We start from the raw sequence: 27638 nt of genomic DNA on the forward strand, positions 1-27638 counted from the left end.
AGGCCCAGTGTTCTGCCTGGGCTGAGAGTTCGCCTGCTTTTCATGCTCACGTGAGAGTGCACATTCTTTTCAATCAGGACGTTGTGCCCTGGTCAGACTGACTTGATAACAACTTGATAAGGTGTGGAATCTTCCTGTGATTAGAGGGAGGAATCCGATAAGATACACTACTCACTTGCAACAGATAAAGCTTCTCAAAAGACTGCTTCCAGTTAGAATTCCCCAGCTGGTCCTTCGGACATGGTTCATGTATTTATTATGTAGCTCACACTCGGAATCACCCCTGGGGCAGGTGGAGCCGTTTCAGCGGGTTTGTGAAAAGTTGTGTGCATGTGCTCACACGTGAATGAGGAAACAGAGCCTGGGAGGCGGTTCTGGGTGAGCGAAAGGATTTGCTTACTCACTTTGGCCAATCCTTTTATGAGAGGTCGATTGTTCCCCCTTGAAGCCTTTCCTTTCCTTCCTTACAGAATTTGGTTCTCAGTTGGCTTATTTGACATTTTGTGATGGCAGCTTATAAAACTGGTAGAGCTGGAAGGAACCAGAGAGATCCTGAAGTGCCACTCTGTGGTTCAAGCAGTGAGGAAACTGAGGCACAGGGCTTGGTACTAGGCCCAGGCTCTTAGTTACAAGCAAAAAACTCAATTGGTAAGGAATCTGTCTGCAATGCAGGAGACCTGGGTTTGATTCCTGAATTAGGAAGATTCCCCTGGAGGAGGAGGAAATGGCAACCCACTCCAGTGTTATTGCCTGGGAAATCCCACAGACAGAGGAGTCTGGCAGGCTACAGTCTGTGAGGTCGCAAGAGTTGGGACACAACTTAACAACTAAACCATCAAAAGAAAAAGAAATTGGGCTGACTTAAGGGGAAAAGAATTTTTTGAGAGGACCTTGAACAAGAGGCAGAAACCCTGGGAAAGCTGCTGAAGACATAAATAATTGCAGCAATCAAAGCTACAGGCCAAAACCCTATCCTAGAACTGGTGCACTGAAGATGTTCAAGCTGATGACTACCCCTCGTGCAGTGCGTCTGCCATCACTGTTCACATCTCTGTCTTTTTCCCCTGGAAGAGGATGTTGCTGCTGTTATTTTGCCTCCACTGTCAGATTGGATGCTCCATGTCCAGTTCTCTGTGTCACTAGCTCTACGTTGAAATCTGTGTGGAGAGCATCTGATCGGTGGAGCGGCATTAGAAGTCTGTGTCCCTGGGTGGAGGTATAGACTCTGCCTCTTACCAGGCCTTTGTAATGGGGATGGGTGGATGTAGGAAAGCAAAAACAAGCAAAACCCAATATCTGTTGCACAGACACATCCAGTTAGTGACTCTCTGAGGCATTAGAACTTGGGCCTTTTGACTTTTCTCATTTTATAGCAAGAGTTGACTTCCTTTGCAAAAACTGGCAGAGGCTCCCCATTTTTAAAGGGAAATGAAGTCCTCTGGATGAAGACTTGGTGATTCTAATACTTTGAAACAATCTGTTATCCTGTCAATGCAGTTTTTCTTTTGGATTGAAAACTATTCTCCTAAATTCCTGTCCTTTGTGGCACCCAGAAAAGAATATTTGCTCATTAGTGGTAAAATGTGGAGAGAGAGAAAAAAAAAGAAACAAAAAGCATTGTTCAGGAAATGCAGAGATTAGAGATTAGTTGACACATTTCAGGAAAAGTTTGCCGGGTTGATGAGCAGAAACTATTTAGAATTAGAAAATGTACTGAGCTTTTTGTTTGTTTTTATTTTTTAAGAATTTTGAACAAAAGCAATACATTTCAATTAAGGTACAAAATAGTCTTGACTTTTCAGTACATTTTTTAACCTTTTAATAATAATAGTTAATATTTACTGAGAACTGTGATGTCATGTAGAGTAGGAAATGACAACCTACTCCCATGTTCTTCCCTGGAAAATTCCATCAACAGATGAGCTTGGCAGGCTATAGTCTATGGGGTCGCCAAGAGTCAGACAGGACTGAGCACATGGTGTCATAACACGCATTCTGCCTCACTCCTCACCCTCTGTCAATCCCACTGTTATCCACCCCGGATAGTGACTTGAACCTTGGATGAAGCAACTAGCATGAGGTCTCACGGTTGGTGGAGATGAGGCTTGAACTTAAGCCCACTCCTATGAAGGAAGCTTTGTGGATCTTCCTGTAACATAAAGAGAGGAAAGGAGGTGTGTCTGGAGCACTATGCTGGGTGATATTGTAGGAAACCTGCAGAGGAAAGAGAAAGGGAAAATGCTAAGAAATGGAGAGAGTTTTTGGAACTTGCAACCTTTCCAAGTTAGATTGTAAACTTGCTCTTGTTCTCAGAGTCTTGGGGCAGTCTTGGGCCAATCCATTTCAATCTGCTCCTCACAGAGCAGATACTTAGCTCACTGCCTGGTGCATAATAAGGTGTTTAATAAATATTTGTTAAAGGAATGAATCTCAAGCATCCTCAAGTCAGTTACTTTGGGTTAAGATGCCGTGCATGCCACACTGCTACTCTCAGTAAAGAAAGACCCTTATCCTTGGAGGTGCTTATCAGTGACTTTGGTGCATGTCACAAACAACCAAGGAGGATGACCTGTGGCTTTAGGCCACATGATTATGTGGTCTGTCAGAGTCTCCAGAGTGTCGTGCTTCCTGACTTTTCAATTGCGTTTCAACCATTTTTTGTCACATTTTCCCTTTTTCTTCCTTACAAGTATAAAAACTTATTTTTGACTTGTGCTAGAGAGAGAATTAATTGGTCTGGATAGGCATGGGAGGTGAGGGGCTTCGGCAGCATAAATGGATGTATAGACGTTTTTGTACAGATGAGAGCAAATGAATCCCTGGAGCTTTCTGTTGTTTGCAGTTTAAAAGTGGTTTATTTTCATTCAAATCCAGCTAGATTCCTAAGTATCTGAAAAGTACAAAACTTACTCTTCATTAAATTCATGTAAAACTTTTTCAATAAAGGAAAGCCCTGAGGGTATAGAAACTTTATGTACTTAAATATGTCATGTGAAGGCACTTCACAGTGTTTCGTTTACATGGGGCCAGAGACCGCAGATCCATGCTGATTGCTAATTATTCAGATTGTAAATAGGTTATTTGAGAACCTAGGGTGAGACAAAAGAAAGATGAAGGAACAAAAGGCCCACGATAATGAAAAGGATATTGCAATGAGAAAGGCTGGGTAGAATTATGATGTAGGTCACATTCTGTGCCTGTATTTAATTGTACCTTTGTATTTAATAATAACAATGATTACATGCTTACGGCTAACAGGTGTCATTTGCTGAGAACTCTAGTATGGATAAGTGACAGCAAATTATTTCAATTCATAAACTTTGAATATAATGCTTTTGTTTTGAATTTCACCAGTCTATACTAGAAGATATTTCCTGCAAAAATGTATATCAGCCTAAGAAGATTTTTAAACCTAATTCCTGATAAGTATATATGAAATATGAATAAAGTGTAATGAAAAAAATCACTTTGCAGAGATTAATTAAATGTGGTGGTCCTAATACCGCAGTCACATTTCCGGGAGTTGGTGATGGACAGGGAGGCCTGGCGTGCTGCAATTCATGGGGTCGCAAAGAGTTGGACACAGCTGAGTGACTGAACTGAGCTGAACTGAACTGAATGTGCAATTATATCCGAAGCTTATATGAAGCTTATATGAAGTTCAGTTCAGTTCAGTCTCTCAGTCATGTCCAACTCTTTGCGACCCCATGGACTGCAGCACGCCAGGCTTCCCTGTCCATCCCCAACTCCCGGAGCTTGCTCAGACTCATGTGCATTGAGTCAGGATGCCATCCAACCATCTCATCCTCTGTTGTCCCCTTCTCCTCATGCCTTCAATCTTTCCCAGCATCAGGGTCTTTTCCAATGAGTCAGTTGTTTGCATCAGGTGGCCAGAGTATTGCAGTTTCAGCTTCAGCATCAGTCCTTCCAATAAATATTCAGGACTGATTTCCTTTAGGATTGACTGGTTTCATCTTCTTGTAGTCCAAGTTGTGCCACAAACTAATCACTAATCTGTTTATAGTATTTCTATTAATATAGGAAAATAAATTGTATTCTTAATAGCCATCTTAGAATGTGGTCTCAAAGATTGACCTGCTTTTAAGCTGGGACTAATTTTTTTAGAAAATTGGCTATATTGCCTGTGTAAGTTATGTGTGTTCACAATTCCACATAAAATTATAAAATCTGAGTAGCATGAAAACAATTAGGAATTATTACGCATGCACTCTAGAGCCCAGGAACCACAGCTGCTGGACCCACACACTGCAATTAGAGAGTAGTCCCTGCTCTCTGCACCTAGAGAAGAAGCCCATGCAGCAATGAAGACTCAGCACAGCCAAGAATAAATAAATAAATAAAATGATATTTTTAAAAAAGACACAGCTAGGAATGATGTGCCCAGGCTAACCTGCTTGGTACCAGGAGAATGATGAAGGCCTGTGGTGAGTCATCCCAGCAAAGCCATCCTATACCAGCTGATAGAAGAAGAGACCAGAAGAATTGCTCACCCAACCCCAGACAAGAACCACCTAGATAAAACACTCCAAAATCACATCTGCTAACATGCCCTTGACCAAAACAGTTTCACGTGTCTGGGTCCAGAGTCAGAGTGGGAATCAACACTGTGAAGACTTTTTGACAATGGGCATGGATACAGGAGGGGTGAAGAATTGGGAGAATTTTTGCAATATAGTATGTGGCTCATAAAAGCTAATCAAATCAAGATTTCCTTATAATTCTAGATCTGATAGATGAATATGATTTTTCCCTTCATTTTTCTGGTGTCTTTATAAAACACTTATCTTTTGGTCTTTTTTAATCCTATGCTTTTTCAAAGCAAAGTCAGAGAAATCACAAATGAGGGTAAAATTGCAGTGAAATCTTGAGATAGGTAGCTATTGAAGAGTAGCTATTACCTGGTAGGCTCAAAAGTTCATTCAGGTTTTTCCATAGCATGTCACAGAAAAACTTGAACAAACTTTTTGGCCAATGCAATGCACGCATTGTGTAATTTCAGAGGTACCCACCTAGCTTCTCTTTGTTTATAGGATGCTGAAACCCAGAGGAATGCAGTGTATCACCTGCATTCCCCCAACCAGGTTAGTGATTCACTCAAAGCTGGTTAGCGCATTATCCCAATCCAGAGCCTTCTCTGCCGTATCTTTTCTTTTTTTAAAATCGTTTTATTTATTTATTTATTTTTGGCTCTGCTGGGTCTTCATTACTGCCTGGGCATTTTCTCTAGTCGCAGAGAGCAGGGGCTACTGTCTAGTTGCAGGGTGTGGGTTCAGTTGTTGCGGTTCCCAGGCTCTAGGGCACAGGCTCAATAGTTGGGGCAAATGGACTTAGTTGCCTCCCTAGTATGTGGGATCTTCCCAGGTCAGGGATCGAACCCGCATCCCCTGCATTGGCAGATAATTCTTATCCTCTCAGCCACCGGGGAAGGCTCTCTGCTGTGTCTTGTAAGGTATATTCTTCCTAAACTGCTTCATGTGTCTCTCTGACCCCCTCCACTTCCCACACAAATAACCATTTTTATAAATAATTTACTTTGGGGGGAGATTGCACTGTTGTTATAATTTACCTGAAAAGTATGTTCTCATTTGACTTTTTCTTTGCAAGCTTTCTCATCCTACATACTTAAATGAGAATTTAGTAATCACTTTTCACACAGATATACACACACACCTATTTTGCTCTGCCTCTACTTCACTCTTCCCATGAGAAAGGGATATTTTAAATATAATGATTCTATTAAATCAGTTTGAGTTTGGTATCTTAGCCTTTAATTACCTTTGCTGGACTGTTAAAAAGCTTCCTGAGAGAGGTCATTGTATCACTGTCGGTTTGCGACAATGAAGCATATGCCCTGTGGATTTTGTTAGAGAAGGGATTAATGCTTCAGGGAGGTGTTCTTTTTCCTCCTGCATCCTTTTTCCCTCTGCTAGACTAAGTCGCCTGAATGCCTAACACCCAGGTCAGGGCACAGGGAGGTGGAAAGAAAGACTCTCAGCACATTTTTTTTTTAATTGATAAAGTTATGATCACATTATTTTAATAAATATTTAATTATTTTAAGTAATCAGAGTGTTTTTTTCCTAGCAATTAGACTGTATGGATTTCTGGCTCCATGGATAGGTCAGTGACTATCTATGTAAATGACCATTTAACAGTAGGCTGTACAAGAAGATTGTATGTAGAATTTCAGGGCATCATGGAATTTTAGGTCTGAAGGATCAGGAAAATGCCAGGTAATTTGTTGGAGTTTTCTCATATTTATACATTCTTCATACTCTTTGCACATTCAATGCTTGTTTCTCTCTCTCTCTCCGCACCGCCCCCCCCCGCCTCCTTTTTTTACCAGCTATTTTGCATGTTAACTTAGTTGCCAAACTTTGAAACCCTCTAAGGAGAACAATATTGCTCTGTCTCCAAAATATTTATATTTGAGGCCTATCTTATACTAGAGAATTATATCTTAAAAATGTTTTTCACTTTAAATTATCTCTCATGATCCCGGGTGCAAGGCCATTGTGAACTAAGGCAAAATCCTTCTCTGTTACTACTGACCTCCATTCTCTTTGGTGGGTAGATTTTACATTTTGTTTTCCTCAACAAGGAAAAGCAGTTATAGTCCCACCTCTTATGTGCTTCCTCGCGTCTGAGTTGTAAGTTCAGTATGTGCACATATGTAAGATTTCAAGTGCAAAAGGAGAACAGAGTAGCAAACAGATTTTCACAGTCCCAGTCTGGTCCTTGCGTAAGTGCCAACGTAAAGCGATTCAGTGATCAGTGAATAGTCTTGTGTTGCATGGCTCTGAGGAAAAGGATTTGAAAATCCAAACTTAATAAGCAGATCAATTGGCTGGGGGAGTTGATATTATTGTTTTGCATTCCAGTAACATGCAGTGTTATCAAAAACTTTTTTCTTTAACAGTAAAATTACAGGAGCATATAGATACCTTTCAGAATGTCAGGAAAAGGAGATGGGGGGATTTAGTTAAGAATAATGAACATATACCGCATATCACAGGAAGCATACACTGTGAGCCTCTGGGTATCTCAGGGTAAAGGGTGAATTTAATATGGGTCGAGGAGTGGGAGGTCAGCCTTGAATCAAAGCAGGTACTTGAATTAAGCTTAATGACTGCAGAGATGGGGACTCTTGGGTAGAGGTGTGAACTCTTGGGCCCAGAAGAAAGTCAGGTTACTTAATTCCTCAGTTTTTATAATAACTGTGTTTGCATTTCCCAGTGAAGCATGGGGCAACTTGTGGGTTAAGTCTAGAGGGAATCATTCATATCTATTTCTCATTCTGTCTCACTTATTCAACTTAAATATGAGGGCTAGTTTGGGTTTAAGTTTAGATTTTGCACACTTCTGGGGTTTCTCTGCTTCCCTTAAGTTTATTGCCACCAACTTACTGATAAACTGATTTTTTTTTAACTTTAGACAAAGCATTCTGTTTTATAGTTAGAGATAATACTATAAATCTATAAAGGCTATAAGATTTATATAAATCTGGAAGACTGTAAAAATCTAAGACTATAAATAAACCTGTTTATTTAACACATTGAATGGAATTTGGCTAAATTTAACACTTCCTGAATACCTGTTCTGTGCTTGGTACTAATGAGAAAGAGAAAAAGATGAAAAGTAAGACTTCCTGCCTTCCCGTGACAAGGCCGAGGAGACATGGAGATCACACGGTAATTACAGTGGAATGTTACTTCCAGGAGAACAGAAGCATCCCTGTATCTTTCTCACCATTAGGTTCCTTGCGTTTGTCACAGTGCCTGACTCATAACTAAGGCTTACCATTTTCTCAAGTTGATGGATACATGGATGACTAGTTTCATAAAGACTGTAGAAATGGTATGTACAAGGTACAATATGGATTCAGAAAATGGGATGAACAACTTGGCCTTGGAGGGGTTCAATACAGATTATTAAAGTCTTTACAGGGAGATATTTGAATCAGCTCATGGGAGAGAAATAGGAGTTGTCTAGAGCTTCCAGAATGGTTTTCCAGCCAAAATAATTCATGTGGACAAAGGCAAGGAGATATGAAATGACATGGATGTTCAAGAAGTTGTAAATAATTTTTTTCAAGAATAAAGGGAGTAGAAGATTGCAGGGAGAGCCTTCATAAATAAGTGACATTTCTGATTCGAGTCAAGGCATACTGCTGGGTATCAGGGTAAGCATGCAAAATAAAGAGCAAAGAGACTTGTTTCCACCTCACATTTTTAACTGAGGTTCATCTTATTTACCTTCAAAAGTATTGGTGTTTGGAAGCTAACAGGAGGTGTGTCTTAGTTTAGGAGGTATATCTTAGTATAGAAACAATAGAGCCTGATGAACTATACAAATATTGTTCCAATGAGATTCTATAATTGGAAAATATATTAAAAGAAAAATTGTGTATTTTCAAAAGTTAGTTTCATTACTGGATGATTGTTAAATAGATATACAGTATATCACTTTACAGGGGCTTCTCTGGAGGTTCAGTGGTAAAGATTCTGCTTCAATGCAGAAGATGTGGGTTCAGTCCCTGGTGTCGGAAACATCCTCTGGAGAAGGAAATGGCAACCCACTCCAGTATTCTTGCCTAGAGAATCCCATGGACAGAGGAGACTGCTGGGCTACAGTCCATGGGGTTGCAAAGAGTAGGATACTACTTAGCGACTAAACAGTAACAACAATGTGTCACTTTACAAAGGGACCTATCATTTAATAAATGAATTTCTGCCTGGTTCCTAGGAACAATGATGTCATATAGGATTTAAAATAGTTGAGTTACATGTGGCTTTCTCACCCTGTGTCTAAGTTGAGGCACACTTGCATTGGTGAGAGTTTTCCTACCTTAAGAACATGACTTGGATTTCTTGTACTACCCCTTAAATGTTTCATTGTTACGTACTAGAAAGATTCGGTGGGATGGATACTTTTAAAAATTTAGATGTATAATCTGTTTGCATGCTTTTGACTTTATGGATCATATTTTCCAGTTTTAAATGGCCACATCAATAAAAGTCAGTTTCTTAAGCTTAATTTTAAATATACCTGCTATTTTAACTGCACCATTAGGGTCATGCCAGGTGAAGTTGATAGAAATGCTGCCCCTCTTCTCTTTCGACTTAAAGTACAGCTGCCACTGCTGTTGTTTCCTTTCTTCTCCTTTCATTCTATTCATCTTTGGATAAAATAACTCCTTATTTTGCGTGTCGAGGTTTAATGTATGTTCCTAACTTGATAGAGACTTTAATTTTGAGGGAAGGGTCTTGGCTGATTGCATTAGTTTAGCAGTTCTAGAATAAGCTGTCTGTGGGGAGGGGCGGCAGGGTCCTGTCATTGATTCTCTCTTTATAACTGTGCCCTTTTAGCTACAGCCGATTACCAGTGGTGCTTCTGACCCGGCACAGACTGAATCACAAGGAAGAAACTTTACATAAACCATTTATACTAAATGCTTGGTATGCCAGCAACATAAATCAACAACAATATCCATTATAAATTCATCCCTTTATCAGTATTATCTTGATAGAACTGATCCCAATGTGTGGGAATTTGAACTCTGCTTCAATACATCCAGTCCTGTGTAATTAATTATTCAGGGCACAGAGAACCTGGCCCCTGCGATGTAGAGTAATTCTTCCTGGTCAGCGTTAACTCCACTGGCAATAATAAATAGAAAAAGTCTCTAGTGATGCCAGTATTTTAAAGTGATTAATCATCTTTCCCCACTTCACCTCCCCCTCAGTTTTCTTTAACTAAGATTTTTCAGCAATAAATCTTTAACAATACAGGTAGGAATTGTTCTGTAATTAAATTTTGCCCTGCCTAATTTCTTACCTTTTATGTACGACGAAAAACAAAAAGTTAACATTTTAAGGAGCTCTGATCGAAATTCAAACCCAGAAAACTCCTTTTATAGAATACTGAGTGATTCTCTATGGAAGATTAAGCTCTTGATTTTGAATATTAGATAGAGCACGTATTCATAAAAATTGTTAATCAACACCAGTTGGGGTGTCAAATATTCTGAAGTTTTGAATTACTTTGCTTTCACGTGTACGGGTTGTCTGTATTAGGAAAAGCCTGACATACGCATATGTTCCCAAACGGAGAGAATAATTACTTATTTCTTAACTTGCAGATAATTGATGTGAGCTCTGTAGGAAAGGGAGGCTTTGCATCGTTTTGTGGTACACAAAGTGCCGTTGTGGAAGTGGCAGGTAAATGCCTGACAGAGAATGACCATGTATTTCCAAATCGTGCCCTGTAGAGCTGACCAGCCATCAAGCATATCCCACGTGACAGGGGCAGATGTGACCTATCTCTGGTGACACACTTCTGTACCACCAGTCCGTGGCCTGAGGTGACTCCTGTCCCTCCTCTGATGCTTTCTCCCGCTGCAGGACAACACAATGACGCACGGATGAACCTTGCCATTGCTCTCACCGCTGCCAGGTATGGGGCTGCCACGGCCAATTACATGGAGGTCATGAGTTTGCTCAAGAAGACAGACCCCCAGACAGGGAAAGAGCGTGTGAGCGGTGCACGGTGTAAGGATGTGCTCACAGGTATGCGAAGGCTCCGGCAGGGCAGGTTTCTCAGCATCTTGCCTTGTCTGTACAATGACTGAATGTTCATTTCTCTGTCACTTCTCTTTTATTGAAGCCAGATTTCAGAGTCCTATTACCTATATTCCTTATTCTCAATGACATCTGGTTTCACATGAAAATTTTCCTTTGTGGAACCTGGCCATTTTTTTTTCCTCTTTGTGTTAAACATTAATGATGATCATGATAATAATGTCTGCAAAATTCCCACAGCTATGAATGCTTTATGTTTTCTTTACAAAAACATATTATTAAGAAAAGTCAATAAACGTGGCACGTTTCAAAAAGTATCCTTTAGGTGACAGAGGCAGTGTGTTTATGTGCCATTCAGGTCAATCACTTTAGCTTTGGTGAGATTTGCTTGCCTGTCCAGTTTTGTGGCCATGTGGGCGAAGTTTCAAAATTATGTCATTTCCTTCAAAACCACTGCTCACGCTTTTGAGTTTTAAGGAGAAAGCAGCTCATTTACTCACTTTCTTCTTATTTGGCACTTTAATGCCAGGCATTTTGCAAACTAGAATGAGAGCTGAAATGAAAAAGCAGTGTGCTTTTTTTCCTGCAGTTTGGACTTGTTTTTGGTTAAATGAACTCACATGCAGGCCTGTTGTGTGGCTTCTCAATGACTCTGGTTGCCTGTATCACTTAAGTGATAATGTATACTCCACCATAAGTTAATAGATGAATTAATAATCTAAAGCATCAGTGCGCAGAGAAACAAATGGGGTGTGTGACTGACACTGCTTTCTTTCACAGGGGAGGAATTTGATGTGAGAGCCAAGTGTGTTATCAATGCCACGGGACCTTTCACAGACACCGTGCGCAAAATGGATGATAAGGACACCACAGCTATCTGCCAGCCGAGTGCTGGCGTCCACATCGTGATGCCTGGTTACTACAGGTACCCGTGTTCCCACTCATGCATCGTCACCAGAGAAGAAGGGCCGCAAGAAACTGTCTACACGTATTCTTATAGCATACCTTTCTTAATAATAGATGGTCTAGCTCACTGTTCAAAATGAGGAGAAATGACTGAAAAAAAAGCTCTTCCAAAACACAAACTGCAAACCAGGCTTGAGAATTTCGTAGTTTTTATGGCAATACTCCTTCCTATGAGTTAGTGATTTGGAATCTGTTTTTGTACTTTTTTTCAGTGTACTCATCATCAGAGGCTAAGTTTTAGTATTTTTGAATTTTAATTTTCATAAAAACTCTAAAATTAATTTTTCAAAAATGTCCATAAGACATTTACATGAAAACACTAAAAAGCCCATTTTATAAAATACCCAGACTTGATTCTGAAGAATCTGAAAATGAGGACCAAGTATTATGTTTATAATTTTTGAAATATATTTTGAAAAATAATTTGTAATTTCTGATTTATCATTTTGGCAAAGATAATCAGAGGTCGAGAAATGGGCAGGGATAGAGATGAAATAAGAACAGCTATTAATTGAAAATCCTTTAAGTGGGGTGATGCACATGAAACTGCAATTTTTATGTGCATTTGAATTTTTAGTATTTTTTATTTTTAATAAATTTGAAAACAAACATGTATGATCCCAAGAAACTGATAATGATTATCCCTAATGTACATTTCAAGATATCTAGGGAAAAGTTCATGTGTCCGTAATGAATATGGAACATTTTTATTCCCATATGTGGTAGTCTAATAGGCAAACTAGTACATAATTTGGTGAAATCATGATTTATGCTCAAGGTATTCATTAAGACATCATTTGTAGTTGAGAAATATTAGAAACCACATCAGTTTCTAACCTTAGGAGAATGGATAAGTAAATTATGGTGTATCTGCACAGGGAGTATTATATGGCCATTAAAAATTCTGAATAATTTTAGTGTCCTAAGAAAACCCTAGAGATACAGTGTTAATTTAGAGTGGAGGATACAAGATTGTATGTGTAACATGATCAAACATTATATAAGTATCTAGAAAAAGATGAAAAGAAGTATTTTAAATATCAATGGTGATTGCCTCTGGGTGATATGATTATGAGTAAAAGGTTATAATTTCTAGGTAACATGGTTAGAATGGGAGTTATCACTTCTATATTCTAATAATTTTCCATAAAAGACATTTTTAATATTTGATAAAACAGATATACAGATCTATGATATTTCATTTAATACCTGCATTCTTCTAAAATGCCATCCCACTATGTAATAGATGATGCTGCCTTATTAGTTTTCCACTAAGTCTTCTTGAAGAGAGTCCAAGATATTGTACCAAGCACACTTCTAATGAGAAAGATATCACACTTCTACCAAGAAGAATATTAACAAAATTTCGTATCCACCAGCTTCCAAGGTTTCTTTGTCGTTTTCTAAATGTCTACATATAATTAATAGATAGTCATTAGTGTTTTCACTTAGAACTGTAGAGACCATGGTGCTTCGCATCTCAATAATAAAAACTTATGCAGTGGTCCTTAATAGAGTTTTAAAAACTGTTAAGCAGAAGTTTAGTTCAAATGAAAAGGAGAGAAGTAAATATATGTACATGTTGCAAATGTTTCTTGTATATAGAGGTTTTCAAAAATAGTTTTAGACACAATTATATGCATTTATTTTGTGTTGGATAAAAATTTGCAAGATCAGCTAGTTTGTAAGTTTTGGGAAGCATTTTTTTTAAACATCTGTTAGAGTACAGATGTAGTACCTAAAGTACAGACACACACGCATCACCACAACCCTTACATTTGCTTAGATCTTTCTTGAGCATTGTGTTTCATGTCTTCTTTACTATTGTCCCATGATATCAGAGGACACAGTAGTATGCTGTGTTATTCCCTATGTTATTTCTGCCACTTCATAATGACACTGTTTGGAACAAGCCATTTCATTCTGTAAACCTTAGTTTGCCTGTCGTTAAAATGTGAAGACATTCTACTCTTTGAAGTATACAGACAAAGACGGTATGAAGAGTAAGATAAGGTGATACCTTGGTAAAGAACTTCCTGGTTTGTTCATCACTTTACCCCTTGTTAACTGTACAGCTTTGGGAAGCTGCTCATTTTCAGCTTCTGGTTCCTTATCTCATGGTAGTTCCTAATTTGTGTACATTTTAACAGTATTCCTTTATTTTTTCTTTATTTTCTTGACTGCTACATCCGCAGCTTTTAGTACATTGTCTGGTACATAATAATGACTAGTAAATTTTTGATGAGTTCTACTAACTTTTTATGTTAACTTGCCCAAATTGATATTGTTCCTTTTTCTAATTAAAATTTTAATCTAATACCTATAAGGGAATTTTAAATATATAGATATAAAACAAAATATGATTTATATTTTTACTGCCCAGATAACTCCTGTAGACAAAAATAAACAAAAGTAATCACTATAGAAAAATAGAAAGATATAGAATGAAAAGTGAAAGTCTGCCTCTCTTCCTCATGTCCCCAGCTTGTTTTCGATAATGCTTCCTTCTGATTTCTTCCATAAAATTTTATGTTTATGCTTGCACAAATGTGTATCCTTTTAAACTTTTTTTCATGAAGGAACTCATGCTATGCATATGTTCTATACTATGCTTTATAATATGCTAACAACAGAGCAGATAGGTGGTTTTTAAGAGATATAAATATATATCACCTGCATGTAATACTTTCAAAACAGAAAGTCTTTCTTAATCCTAAAAATTAGGCATTAGTTTCAGACCCATGCCTGTAAGTTGTAAAAGTGTTAGTCACAGCTGGGTCTGTTTAAGATGCAGTAAGTGATCTCGTTCTACTTGGGGAGAAATTAATATCTCCGTTTTTAGCACCCTGAACCACAACCACTAAACATCCTGTGGGGAACCATAGAGGAGTGGTCTGGCAGCCCAGTTCCTGTTCAGTCCCTGTTTGCAGATGAGTCCCTTGGTTTGGGATTACAGTCTGGGTTAAGTGTTTGGTCCCTCTTTCAGTACTGACTTTGAGCAGCTGTATCGCTGGCATCCGAGGGATGGTTTTTCTCTCCATATCAAATTGTTCTCCTGGGTGGGTGAGGTCAAGAGATCTCAGACTGAAATAGCTCTCTGGATTTCTCAGTCAGTCTTCACTCAACAGCTGTAACTCAAGGGTTCTACTAGGTCCTCAGAGATGAGTAAGACCTCATGGTGCTGCCCTTATAAGCCAGCTGATAATAACTTAAGGCCTAGCATTTCAACTAGAACCTGATCAGTTTGACAATACAGTGACTTCAGGAGCCACTGATTTATTTAGTGTAGGCAGCTAAATGGGGAATGAGGACCAGGTATGCAGTCTTTATGGCATTTATTCAGCTTATTATGACCCTAACTAACATTCCACATGTGGAATTATCTAATGCCATCGTAGCAGCTTTTTTTCTATCTCTGGATTGTTTATTTTCAGAAAACTCAACACACAGAAATCATTTACTTTTGAAGGCACTCTTTACATTAAGAACTGAGAAGTTGCTGTATAACCCAGGGAGCTCAACCAGGTGCTGCTCTATGACAACCTAGAGGGTTGGGAAGGAGGTTCAAGCAGAAGGGAACATATGTATACTTATGACTAATTCACATTGTTGTATGGCAGAGACCAACACAACACGATAAAGCAATTATCCTCCAATTTTTAAAAATCTGGAATTTTCATCTGAGTTGTGGGTAGATGATCTTAAAAAGTAACTACAACACATCAAATAACTGAAATACATGAAAATAGTTGTCTCCTCCTTTTAGCCTACAGATGCTTTTTACTAATGATGAGAGGTCAGTTTTTTTTTTCCCCGTAATATGTGTGCCTACTGCTGGCTCCAACACTGATTGCTGAGTAGTTAGCAATAAATTGATTTCAGTTTAAATAAGGGTACTTCAGGATGGCAATGGTCTGCATGAGAAAAATTTTCATTACATCTAATCCTAGACACACACATAAATTAGCAGCAAGCTTCTTCTGCTGATGTCAAGTGAATTATACATACTGAGAAAAGACCTATGCCTCACCGCATTGTATATACCATCCCTATAGTTAACAGGCATTTTCAAACTTTTGTGTGACCTTGCAGAATTAATTCTTTGTAAGAAAACAAACTTTTCCCTAAGGGTGAGTTATGAATTAGGTAATTTAGAACTGATGAGAAGTATTTCCAAGTGGATTCTTAAATTTTTATACCATTCATTAATAGCTTTGTCTTCCCTCTGTGCTTGTTAATTTTATGTTTGACACATATGTCTTCACTTAAGCAGTTGATTCTCTACAGGTTCCAGTTATATGTGTGTTGGTAACTATCACGTTCACCCTTTAAACTGCTTTTTATTGCACTGAAAGGTTTTAAAAGATTCAGTAGTTGTGCTTTTCCAACAGCATTTCATGTCTCAGTTGCTGAATATTATAATTTTATGCTGAAGTTGATCAAGTCTATTGAGTTGCTTAGATACCTCACATAGTATCTGGCCCATAAAATGGTCATATATATATTATAACAACATGTAATTTGTTTCTTAAATTTTAGAATATGGAATTTATCCTTTTGTTTCAATATAGGACTATTTACCAAATTGAAAGTTTGAACTCATGAGCTAATTTCTATCACAAAGTGACAAGTTTAATCTAAGGGCATATCAACCCAGGATCAAATTAGGTGCATACAAACCATATTTTAACTAGTTTCTTTTAAGATCTTTAGCAAGTTTTACGGCAAGTACAAAGGAAAACTTTAGGCATACAGAGACTGAAAATACTCGATGTTTATAGTTTTCAGTGTATTTTTTGAAAGTAAAATTACTTTAAGTAACCCTGAGTGAAGATGAGATCCTCACTGAAGGTTTAAATAAATGACCGACGCACTTTGCGGTGATTTTTGCCTGGAGAAGGAAATGGCAACTCACTCCAGTACTCTTGCTTAGAAAGTTCCATGGGTGGAGGAGCCTGGTGGGCTACAGTCCATGGGGTCGCAGAGAGTCGGACACGACTGAATGACTTCACTTTGCGTGTGCTAAATAGAAGAATTGAAGCCTACTCTCTCCTATGTCTCACGTAGACTACAGATAGTGATTTCTTTCTACAAAGGCTGTATGGACATGCCAGGCATTTCATGGGGCTGACGAGTCTTTGCAAAGAAATATTATTACTCCTTGTAGTTTCAGTGAAGAAGATACATTAACTAAATTGACTGTGGATTTCTTTTTCATAAAAAAGTCATTTTTGTTTGCTTTTAAACATATTCAGACTCTCATCCTTACACATTTGAATCTTGAGTTTCTTGTTTTTTTTTTTTTTAATTTTAAGAGAAAGACAACTATGAATAGTTGACTGTATGTCTTTTAAAATGTGTGAGCATAACAGGGATTTTTGGAATTTGTTGAAACCAAATAGAATTATATTTCCTATTTAAGAAATATTATTAATAGAAGCTGAAAATATATTTACAGAAAATGCCTTTAACATTGGTTCCTTATGAGAATTCAGTCAAATTCAGCTATCTGAAGGTTTGTAGTGTTCAACTATTTGAAAATGACACTTTGGGATTCCTCCTGCCATTTTAACAACGTCTCCAAAATTTTAGAATGGTTAGTGAATCCATTAAAACAACAGTTACTAATGATTCAATAACACAACTGGGCAGGTTTTGTCAGTGTTTATTTTCAGTTGCCTCTTCTTGCAAGTGTGTTTTACAATTTGGTTTTAGAATATGAAGTAGGTATTAGAGAAATTCTTAATATTTTTGAAGATTTTGGTCTGGCAGAAGAGGCGTCCTTAAAGGTTAATTTAGTAGTGTAATACACTGGCATCTTCTGCCTATTTAAAGATTTTCGTTGCTAAAATATTTCTCTCCTTTTTGATCTTATCCAAGTACACTGTTATCCAGGTAGTAGTAGAAAACTGAGCCCTTTTCTCATGGATGCGTTTCTTGAGATTTCAGTAAAATTGAAATAAAGTAAGAAATCTCATATTTGGTGAAGTGGTATAAGCTTATTCAGGCACAAAGGAGTAAAGAACTTTTGGACTCTATTTTAGTTTCTAGAAAGTTAGACCCTTCACTTTTCTCACAGACTTCTCAGACCTTATACTGAAAGATGTACCAAATGTCAGATGTTTCAGGAAAATACTTTCCATGGGCTTGAAAAAAGGTTGAAGAACTATTCTTAAGTGACCATCATGAAAGAAATTATAGGCATTTATCCTGCTGACATTATCTGATGTGAATGGTGCAAGGGATCTAAAAACCCAAACAATTGGAATTGAAGTCCGCCTACTTAACTCACCTTGCATTGCTGGTTTGCTGTGGAATATTATTATAATAACACTTACTTGATTCCTTTTGTATTACCATTTTTTTCTTTTAGGAATTTCTAGATTAGGTTAGCGGCAGTCAAAGTAATAGTTCTGTGTTCCTAGTTTGCTTCTATGAGAATTAGTGAATAAAATGTTTTAGAATGCAGATTAAGATCAAACTCTGGCTGACTTCAGAAATATGTGACCCTTTCTTTTCACCCCAGCCCAGAGAGCATGGGACTTCTTGACCCAGCGACCAGTGATGGGAGAGTTATTTTCTTCTTGCCCTGGCAAAAGATGACTATAGCTGGCACTACCGACACTCCAACTGATGTAACACACCATCCCATTCCTTCCGAAGAAGACATCAACTTCATTTTGAATGAAGTGCGTAACTACTTGAGTTGTGACGTTGAAGGTAACATGCATTCCTTTAAGTTTACTCTCCCTCTTTTATCTCCCAAACCATCCCAGCTTTCACTAGGTGACTGCCACGCGCCCCCACTGACTCAGCTTCACAGCTGGCTGGCTCTGACTCTTAGGCACTGACCACTTCTTCTAGAAGCCTTATTAAGGCCGAGGCATAACACAATAGGAAGAAGTTGCCTTTTTTTCCACCTCCACTTTCTATATCCACGTGAAATGCATACCATCCTCTTCTGGTCATTTCTAATAGCAAGACTGGAGGGCCATTCCGGCACCCATGCTTTTCTAGGAGAGTATGAAATGTTTGCATCACCAGTTTCTAGAGCTTGAGAAGGTGTGATTGACAAATCTAGGATACCTATAGGAAAGAATTAGTCTGAGAAATGAGAGGATAGAGGAATGTATTCTAAGAAATTTAGTGAGCTGTTACTATGTGGAAACTGGAATATTAACTGTGGATTTAGCTAATAAGTATGCTGTTTTAATTGAAAAAGATAAAGTTCACTTCTTTCCAGTGCTAACCTGAACATGCCTTCTTTTAACTTGGATGTCATAGTATTTTCTCCAGTGGATATATATGGTATAATGTATTTTTTTAAATCCATGGTAGTTTCAAAAGTTTTTCAACATTATTTCCTATCTCACTTAACAACCTCACCATCCATCTAGTCACCCAGGCTGGAAAGGCATGCTTATCTTTGCTGATCCTTCTCTTTCTACATCCAGTCCACTTCCCATCTCTGCTTACTCTGAAGTATCATGTAAATCCCCTCTCGCTTCCGTTGCCCTGGTTCAAACCTGTGTCATATTTCACTTAAACAGTTGCACTGACCCCCTAACTAGCTTTCGTGCATCAGGTCTGTGTCCTCACCTGGTCTGGTCCTTCCATCAGAACTCTATAAAACACAATTCTGATCATCACGTCCCTGCACAAAAATATCCCTTTGATGTCTCATTGTTAACTTTAGCAAAGTTATTAAACTATCTCATACGGAATCTAAGGCTTTTCATGACTTGTCTTGGCAGGTTTGCATTCAGCTATTCCACCTCTGTGCATTCAATAATTTAATTATATTGCATGACTTATTATTTCCAAATCAGGTCATGCACTTTTAAATCTTCATGCCTTATTTATGTAGGTCGAAATCTTGCTCTTGGATAGTCTTTCCCCCAAGTTCTCATTTTGGCAAAATATTATTTATACTTCAGAAGCTGCCTATCTTTTGTAGTCCCTTAGATCACTGAGCTAATATATCACAACAGTGTATAATAGGTAATAATGTAAGATATATTCTCACTTGGAGCTCCGTATGGGTAAGGATTCTTTATTCAGTTTCAAAGCTTGTGATATATATATGGTATGCTACTTATAATTATTTAAAATCAAAACGAATTAGATACTTTCAAGGTTTTTGATGCTAGCAGCAATTTGAATGGCAACCCACTCCAGTACTCTTGCCTGGAAAATCCCACGGACGGAGGAGCCTGGTAGGCTGCAGTCCATGGGGTCACGAAGAGTCGGACACGACTGAGCGACTTCACTTTGACTTTTCACTTTCATGCATTGGAGAAGGAAATGGCAACCCACTCCAGTGTTCTTGCCTGGAGAATCCCAGGGATGGGGGAGCCTGGCGGGCTGCCCTCTGTGGGGTTGCGCAGAGTTGGACACGACTGAAGCAACACAGCGGCAGCAGCGGCAATTTGAAAATCTTTTTATATGAAAGTACAAAATTTAAGATTTTTGAAAAATAATCATCATCTATTTATATCAGGAATCTCCTATAGTGTTGGCTTCAATGGAGGCCATGCGAGGACAGTTTTTGTCTTAATGTGACTCACTAGCATCTGTGAATCCTTTTTCCCTAAGGAATTTTTTTCATTATGTGATCACACATTTACAATCAAACAAAACAAACTGCTTTACAAAGTGGTTTAGCGGATTCTCCTAGTTTGATTGATTGATCCATATTATATAGTTTTAGTTTCTTCTAATTTCAAATAATGGTTGTAATTTCATTTTGAGTAGGGTCTCTGGATATCTGTAATAATAGTATAAATATATTAAGTACATGTAATTCAAATCTATGTGGCTAAATTTATACTCTTTCACACACACACACACACTCACACACAGTTATTTAAGAAATAGTTATGCCCAGTTTAATATCCATTGCAATTTCAGCTTGATACTTTTTCCCCTCATTTTGTGAGATAGAAGGAGTTTTATCTGGGTATGACTGTACTTTAATGAACTGTTTACTGTTACTGAATCCTGCTTTATTTCACATTTACCTGGATATATTTTTTTAAAGTGGGTTTATATTGGATTCCAAGAGAAGGAAGTTTAGATTGCTAGAGCAAGAAACAAAATTAATTCAAGAGCAGAGAGCTATAGTTGACAGGTTCCAAATTCTTAAAGTTCAGATGCACGAATGAGAAATCTAACTGCTTATATGTGCCCAGAGACTGGATGTGCTGGAAACAGGTATAGGTTCCAAGAAGCTGCTGTGCCCATATCATGGGTAGGGATTTCCACTAGTGAAATGAGCCTTGGGCTAGAACAGACACCAAGCCTATACCCCTCACTTTTATTCTGCTTATTAATAAATAGAGGACTTGGTAATACCAGCTAGGACCTCCTTGGTCTGTAGAGGGCTTTTCAGTTAACATACCTTTTGGTAGTCAGGTTAATTGGTGAAACTAACCAAGAATTTTTGTCAACTTTGATTTTTTTGTAAAAATGGATTGAAATTAATATGTGGACACTATAAATCACATTAACATGTGGACACTGTAAATTGCCTTTCCACTGGTGGTCTCAGGAATCTTGGGATTAAGAATTCTCTAGGTAGCAAACATCCAGGATAAAAGCAGAAGTGACAGCTCTTGCTTGTACTACATTTATTTCCCCGTGCTCACCATCTATCACACCTTTCCTCCTTATCAGCTTATCCTTTTAAAAGCAGTTCAGCCACAATGATTCTTCATGGTTTCTTTTCATTCTTATTGAACTGAAGTCCTCAGAGTATATGAAGAAGTACCCTCAGTCTTGGTAGAGTCCTAGTTAGCTAAAGTATGTCTATTTCCAAAGTAAAGACATTCTCATTTGTATTTTTCTAAGGAATTTTGGTGAAACCTGATATTCTCTTCTATACTGATGAAATGTGAACGTGAAACTCAGCTTCAGGCCCCATTCAGTCTTTTTGGCTACATGCTGTTGCTGCACATATTTTAATCTTATTTTTCCTCAGTAGGTAATGTGTGCTTTATTTTTAAAAACACTACCATCATGGAGAGCTTTTTATGCAAGACATTCTGCTAAGCCTATTGCTTATATTGTCTGATTCCTCATAACAACCTTATTAGTTTTATTTTGTAATTTCCATTTTATAGGTGAAGAAACTGAGGCCCAGTGACTTAAGTTTCTTTCCCATAGGTCATTCATGTTGGAGCCTGATATTGTGTATGTCAGTCTAGCCCTAATATTTATGCTTTTAAATATTGTGCATATTCCAGTTGATAGTCCTGGGTCTGTTGCATGGTGTAATATTATATCCACTAGAGAGTGGATTACTTCTCTCAGTTCATTTCATGGAAGCTGGTAGACACCTTCAGAGTGACGGTGACCTTTGCTCTCAAGTGACTGGCCTTATTTGGATGTGACTGTTAAAATAGAGGTTTCATTTCTCATAACCAGTCCCTTGGGCCAAGCAGTCTTTTCTACAGATTTAAAAAATTAGAAACTTTGTGTAGATCCCAGAGCCATGTTTTTGAAATGGTTAGTATTCACCAGGATTGAAATAATCATTTAAAAACGATTTATTAGATGGATAAGTAAAATTCTGACAACAGTTTCTGAGCCTCCCCAAATGGCTATATCCTTAAGAAAAAAAAAAAAGTGTCAAATCTTAACACTCCATGCTGTTCACAGCAGCTGCCACACTTCTGCAAAATGCGTCGGAACAATTCTGAAAAGCATTTTGTCTGTTGGGAAGGAGACCATGTCTTCTTTTACAATTTAGAAAGCTCACCATTCACAGGCTGAATTTTCTAGATTACTTGTTTGTTCTTTCCTGAAATGGGTAATTGATAGTTGTGCGGGGTGTATTGGATTAGGAGGAAAAATGATCTTTTGAAAAATGTATCATTAAGTCTGCTGTGTAGAGGTTGATCAGGAGGATGCAGTGGCGAACCAAGCTGTGACTTAAAGGGGTGGCGGGGAACAGATCTGCAGAGTGCTTTATCCATGGAGTTTTTCTGGAGTGCTTCTCTAAGCAGCTTCTCTAGTTGTACACAGGTTTTCACATATGCAATTAGTAGTGTTTATAGATTGCCTGTTATTCAATTAACAACGGAGCTGGCCGTATCAACTCACTGCAGACCTGCCTTTTCACTGCCAGAGATTGTACCAGGGTTATCAACTTACACAGGCTTGGATGTTTTCCAGCTGTTTAATTATAGTGTCACGCGCTTTGCTTTTTCTAGTTTCATTAGTTTATAAATGTAATATGGTATCTTATTTCTGTGATTAACACTTCATTTCCACAGGTTAAACATGCTGGTAGAGAAGTATTGATTTCTGACGCTGTTTCCCTTGTGTTCATTTAGATATTTTCACATGCTTTTTATTGATTTTTTTGAAAGTGGCAAACATGAGAAAGAGCACCCCAAAACGTATGGCTAAATAACTGATGTGAAGCAAAACCTCACATTTAGCTCTTAATTATCACTTCCTGTGGGCTGCCTTTTCTATTGACTTTTAAAACCAACGCTTCTCTTGCCAAGTTTTTAAGAATAAAAATACTAATTATAATTGGAAACAATTGCACAGCACTTAGTCTTTTCAACCAGCTGTGAAAATGTCTATTCAACTTAAGTATGTATATTTTAGTCATTATATAATTTATACACTAAAACCTGAATGAGTTATTTACAATAAAAATAATATAATAAAAAGAATTCTTAACCATGGTGGTTAGAAGGACTATGTTATTTCTTTACTATCCTTCTGAAAATATTGACAAGAACCTTTATACACTCCAGAAGTACTCGCAGTTGGCACTTAAAAATCAACTAGGTGCCATCTGGGTGAGCTACTCTCATAAGTGGTGTTTACCAAGAATTTTTTTTCAGTTTTAATAGTAGTGTTGTTTCCTCTCATCTTGCTTTATTAAGTGCAAGTCACCAGTCAGTCATATCCGACTCTTTGCGATACCATGGACTGTAGGTCGCCAGGCTCCTCTGTCCATGGAATTCTCCAGGCAAGAATACTGGGGCAGGTTGCCATTCCCTTCTCCAGGGGATCTTTGTGACCCAGGGATAGAACTTTGGTCTCCTGCATTGCAGGTGTATTCTTTACTGTCTGAGCCATCAGGGAAGCCCTGGTGCTTTTTATTTACTTTATTTATTAAAGTTTTCAGTTATTCCAAAAGAGGATATCCAGTTATTTAAATATATAATCATTAGAAACCTAAAGTGTAGCATATTGGCTCAGAGGCCAAAATGTTATTGCTTTTGATTTTGTAATGTCAGCTCTTGTTTGATATAAAAACTTCAGAGAATGTTCTAATATGCCATTTCATATATATTGATCAGTATTCATGACTTCTACTTGATACAGTATTTGAGGTACTGAGAAATACTAGAATTGATGCTGCCAAAGACTTTCAACATGAGAAAGATGCAACACTAGTGCCATCTTGCTTAGCTGTCTTGAGAGCATGAGGACCGGGAAAATCAAGGTGAATAGAATCCTTGAGTTCTGAAGGATACAAGCTAGACTTGAGGTTTTTCCTCACATATTGTACCATGGTGAGTTCTTGGCTACAGCCAAGATGACGTTCTTGGCTATAGCTGGAATGATAGGGTCAATTTCTGGGTAAGAGCTTGAGGGTAGGAGTACTTAGTTTAGTAAAAATATTTTCATTTCTTTGAATTGATGAGGTTAGTAGGAGAGAAGGATACTTTGAAATGATAATTATGGAACATGCTGTGACAGTAAAGTATTTTGGAGAGTCACATTCTATTACAGCAGATTATATTCTCACTGTCAGATTTCACTGAATGGTTGCTCCATTGGAGACATGGGCAAGGTGGCCATGGGGGAGTTACCCAGTTTGACAATTTGCCAGGACAAGTCTGAGATGTACTACTTGACAGTTTTGTTCTAGAACTGCCTTATGCAAAATTATAGCCTATACGTGTGAATATCATGTGCTTAAATAAATTTAAATTAGTTAAAATGAGATAAAGTTTGAATTTTAGTTTCTCAGTTGCATGGACCACATTTTAAGTGCTGCATAAGCTCATGCAGCTAGTGGCTAGTGAATTAGTCAGTGTAGGTACAAAACAGTTCCATCCCTGCAGAAAAGTCTATGCAACAACTCTGTGGAAGCTAGAGGTACTTACATAGACAATTTAGGAGCAAATACTCAATTTATTAGAGTCATTGAATTTGTATTTTTTGTTGTTATAAAATAAAGAATACATTATCTTGTAAAAGAAGATCTCCAGATATAAGAAGTCTCAAGAGGTGATTAATTTAGTGATTGAGCAAAATCTTCAGTGCAGGACCCTTATTGCTTTTCACTCCACCACCCTCCAGGTTGGCATTGCCCTGCAGTTGTTTCCCATTTTGTTCCATGTGGCTGCAGAAGTTCCTAGCAGTATTGGAAGGTCCTCTATGCTATCTGTCCACTGCTCGTGAATCTGTTACCAAAGAGAACATTAATTAGAGTTTAACAGTGTGCAAGGTTTCCATTGTGGGTGAATAAATAATAAAGAGAGAAACATGTTAGTTCAGTTTGCTGCTGTCTTTCCTACAAGAGGTTACAATTCATGTTTCATGTGTTTAGCTATGCTGTTCCCTTTGGGCCTGGATTATACCCACAGCCCTGACTGGTCACTACTTAATTTAGATGGTAGAGAGGTAAAAAGCGCTTTATTCTTCATCAGCTTCCCCCGCCCCCTGCAAAATGGCATTTTGAATAATCCATACAAGTCATTAAATCTCAAGGTTGGGAGAAAACTGATAGACAGTAGATCACCTAATCTAACCACGCTCTAATGTAATAAAATAACAATGCTGTAGGCCATAATACCTGATTCTTACTTTAAATGTGATCTAAAATTTGATTATTCTAAATGTATCTTTTAAAGTAAATTTTATCTCAGTATTCACCTGATATAATTCTCAGACTAAAAAACTGAATGCTAAGATATCAAGCAAAATAAATTAAGGTTCTTGACCTGTTATGAACTCTTCCCAATAATGTTTTCTTTTCCTTTTTTAGAGTATCAATTTCAAAAATAAGGATTAAAAATCATATCAGTATATATTGTGCTTCATTTAGTTTTCCTCCCTGAATGAAAAACTCAAATGTTTTAGGTTGGTCTTTTTGTTTCAGATAGTACAGATTCGTAGATGTGTTTTCCTGCCTGTTATACCAGAAATGGTAAAGCATTTGTCACAAGGATTATTTGCATGTGCTTTAAATTTACTTGAGAAAGTTTAGTTTTCCACCAAATAATTTTAAGATCAGTCAGAAGGCTGTGAGAGTTGAAACCAAATTCCTGATCAGTGTGGCTGCCTGAGGAATTTCAGAGACACACTTTGAGACTTTGCAGTGACCACAATGACGTTCTAAGTGGTTGGCTAAGTTTTATTTTTGACTCAGAGGGCAGTTTGAACCCTAATGGAAAATAGTGGTAATTTCCTAGTTAAGATTTTGTAAAGATTAAAATATTGCATGATTTGTGTTGAGGTTTTACAAGACTTTTGTGGAATTGTGTGGAGTGAGAATTAACCCCCATTCCATGGAAACCATCAGGATTAAACCTGTTAAGAAGATGCCCCCTTAAGGGGGCAAATCTAGGGATGATATCCCAGCATCAAGATGCCCTCATGGTCACCAGTTAACAAGACTGGAAGCCTTAGGTTTTCCTCACTAGCTTATAAGTTTTATTCTCCCTTTGTTTAGATTCAGTGTTGGAATATGGGTTTAATTAAACACCCCTGTAGAGATGTATGGGTACCTCTTTCTTTCAGATTGTAGGCATATTAAGAGTGTGGCCCTTAACGAGCTATACCAAAATATGTCAGATTACCTTAGCCTTAGATGAAGTTATCTTTACCAGACATCTATCTTTCATTTGAGATCAAGATGGAGAGATTGTCTGTCATCCAATATAACTTTTTAGGGTCTTTTCCCTGTACTTGGTTATGTGCTCTTTTTTTGGACTAGTCTAATATTTAGTCATTTCAAAGTCTTTGTGATTCTTTACACAAGAATTCGCTAGATGTATATTTAAATATTTTTCAAAGTCTGCTTTGTCTAAATATATAAAAGGTTCACTATATAAGAACACACAATTCAGATGTGAATGGGATCTGAAATCCAGATTGCCCTCTTCTCCTAATAAGTATTTTTGTCTTTTCTGGGAAGAGATAGCAAGATATGTTCTTGGAGGAGATATCACAACTCATAGATCCTTTGGTTGGTTTGGTTTGTTTTTGTTTCTGCTTGACTGTTGTTGTTCTTTGTAACTACTGCAGATTGTCCCAGCTGAGGGCTGCTAACATTTATTTTGTTTTGTTTCTGAGAACCCATATCAGTGATTTTTCCAGTGTTTTTCTTGTTTTTCACCTCCTTTACCATTTTTCTGGCTGCTCTGCACAGCATGCAGGATCTTAGTTCCCCTACCAGAGATCAAACCTGTGCCCCTTGCGGTGGAATCACGGACCTAACCAAGGGCCTAACCACTGAAATGCCAGGAATATCACCATCCCCATTGTAACTTACCACTCATTTAGCTCTTATGTTTAAGGGCTTTTCCTCCCCTTTAAAGTACATATTATGTGTTCCTTTTACTGAACTATTTTCTGCTTATTAATTATTTCATGGTTTTGTTGAGATGTCTTTGAATCATCCTTTTAACTCTTGGCATTGATCCTTCCCAGTGAGAAGAGGGGATGTCCTGGCTGCGTGGAGCGGTATTCGCCCCCTTGTGACAGATCCCAAGTCTGCAGACACGAAGTCCATCTCCCGAAACCATGTCGTGGACATCAGCGAGAGTGGTCTTATCACTATAGCAGGTACAGGATGCTACCTTATTGTTGGATGTGCTTTAGATAGCAACTTGAGTTAAATTCTCATATCAAAATCTCTTGTAATGCTAATGAACAGAAGGGTTTTTTTGTTGTTGTTGTTATCGTTAATCATTCCGAGTAACATCTTACCCATGGTTTCACCACATTTGTTATAAATAACAGGTGAATTTTCTTATTACTAAGTTGAGAAATGGTTAACTGTAAGAAAAATGGGTGGTAACCTGACAAATGACT

The 27638-nt window shown here is 37.8% G+C and overlaps 1 protein-coding gene across 2 annotated transcripts in view; it reads left to right on the forward strand.

Moving 5' to 3' along the window:
- Positions 1–27638, forward strand: part of GPD2 (glycerol-3-phosphate dehydrogenase 2) — a 147475-nt gene that overhangs the window by 103271 nt on the left and 16566 nt on the right. For both annotated transcript variants that reach the window (XM_018063241.1, XM_018063247.1), the window contains exons 7-10: positions 10425–10589; positions 11382–11526; positions 18094–18287; positions 27255–27389. In XM_018063241.1, the coding sequence (XP_017918730.1) occupies positions 10425–10589; positions 11382–11526; positions 18094–18287; positions 27255–27389 (639 nt within the window). The remainder of the gene's footprint in view (positions 1–10424; positions 10590–11381; positions 11527–18093; positions 18288–27254; positions 27390–27638) is intronic.

This window comes from Capra hircus, chromosome 2 (assembly GCF_001704415.2).
Source record: "Capra hircus breed San Clemente chromosome 2, ASM170441v1, whole genome shotgun sequence".
In the NCBI taxonomy this organism is placed as follows: Eukaryota; Metazoa; Chordata; class Mammalia; order Artiodactyla; family Bovidae; genus Capra; species Capra hircus.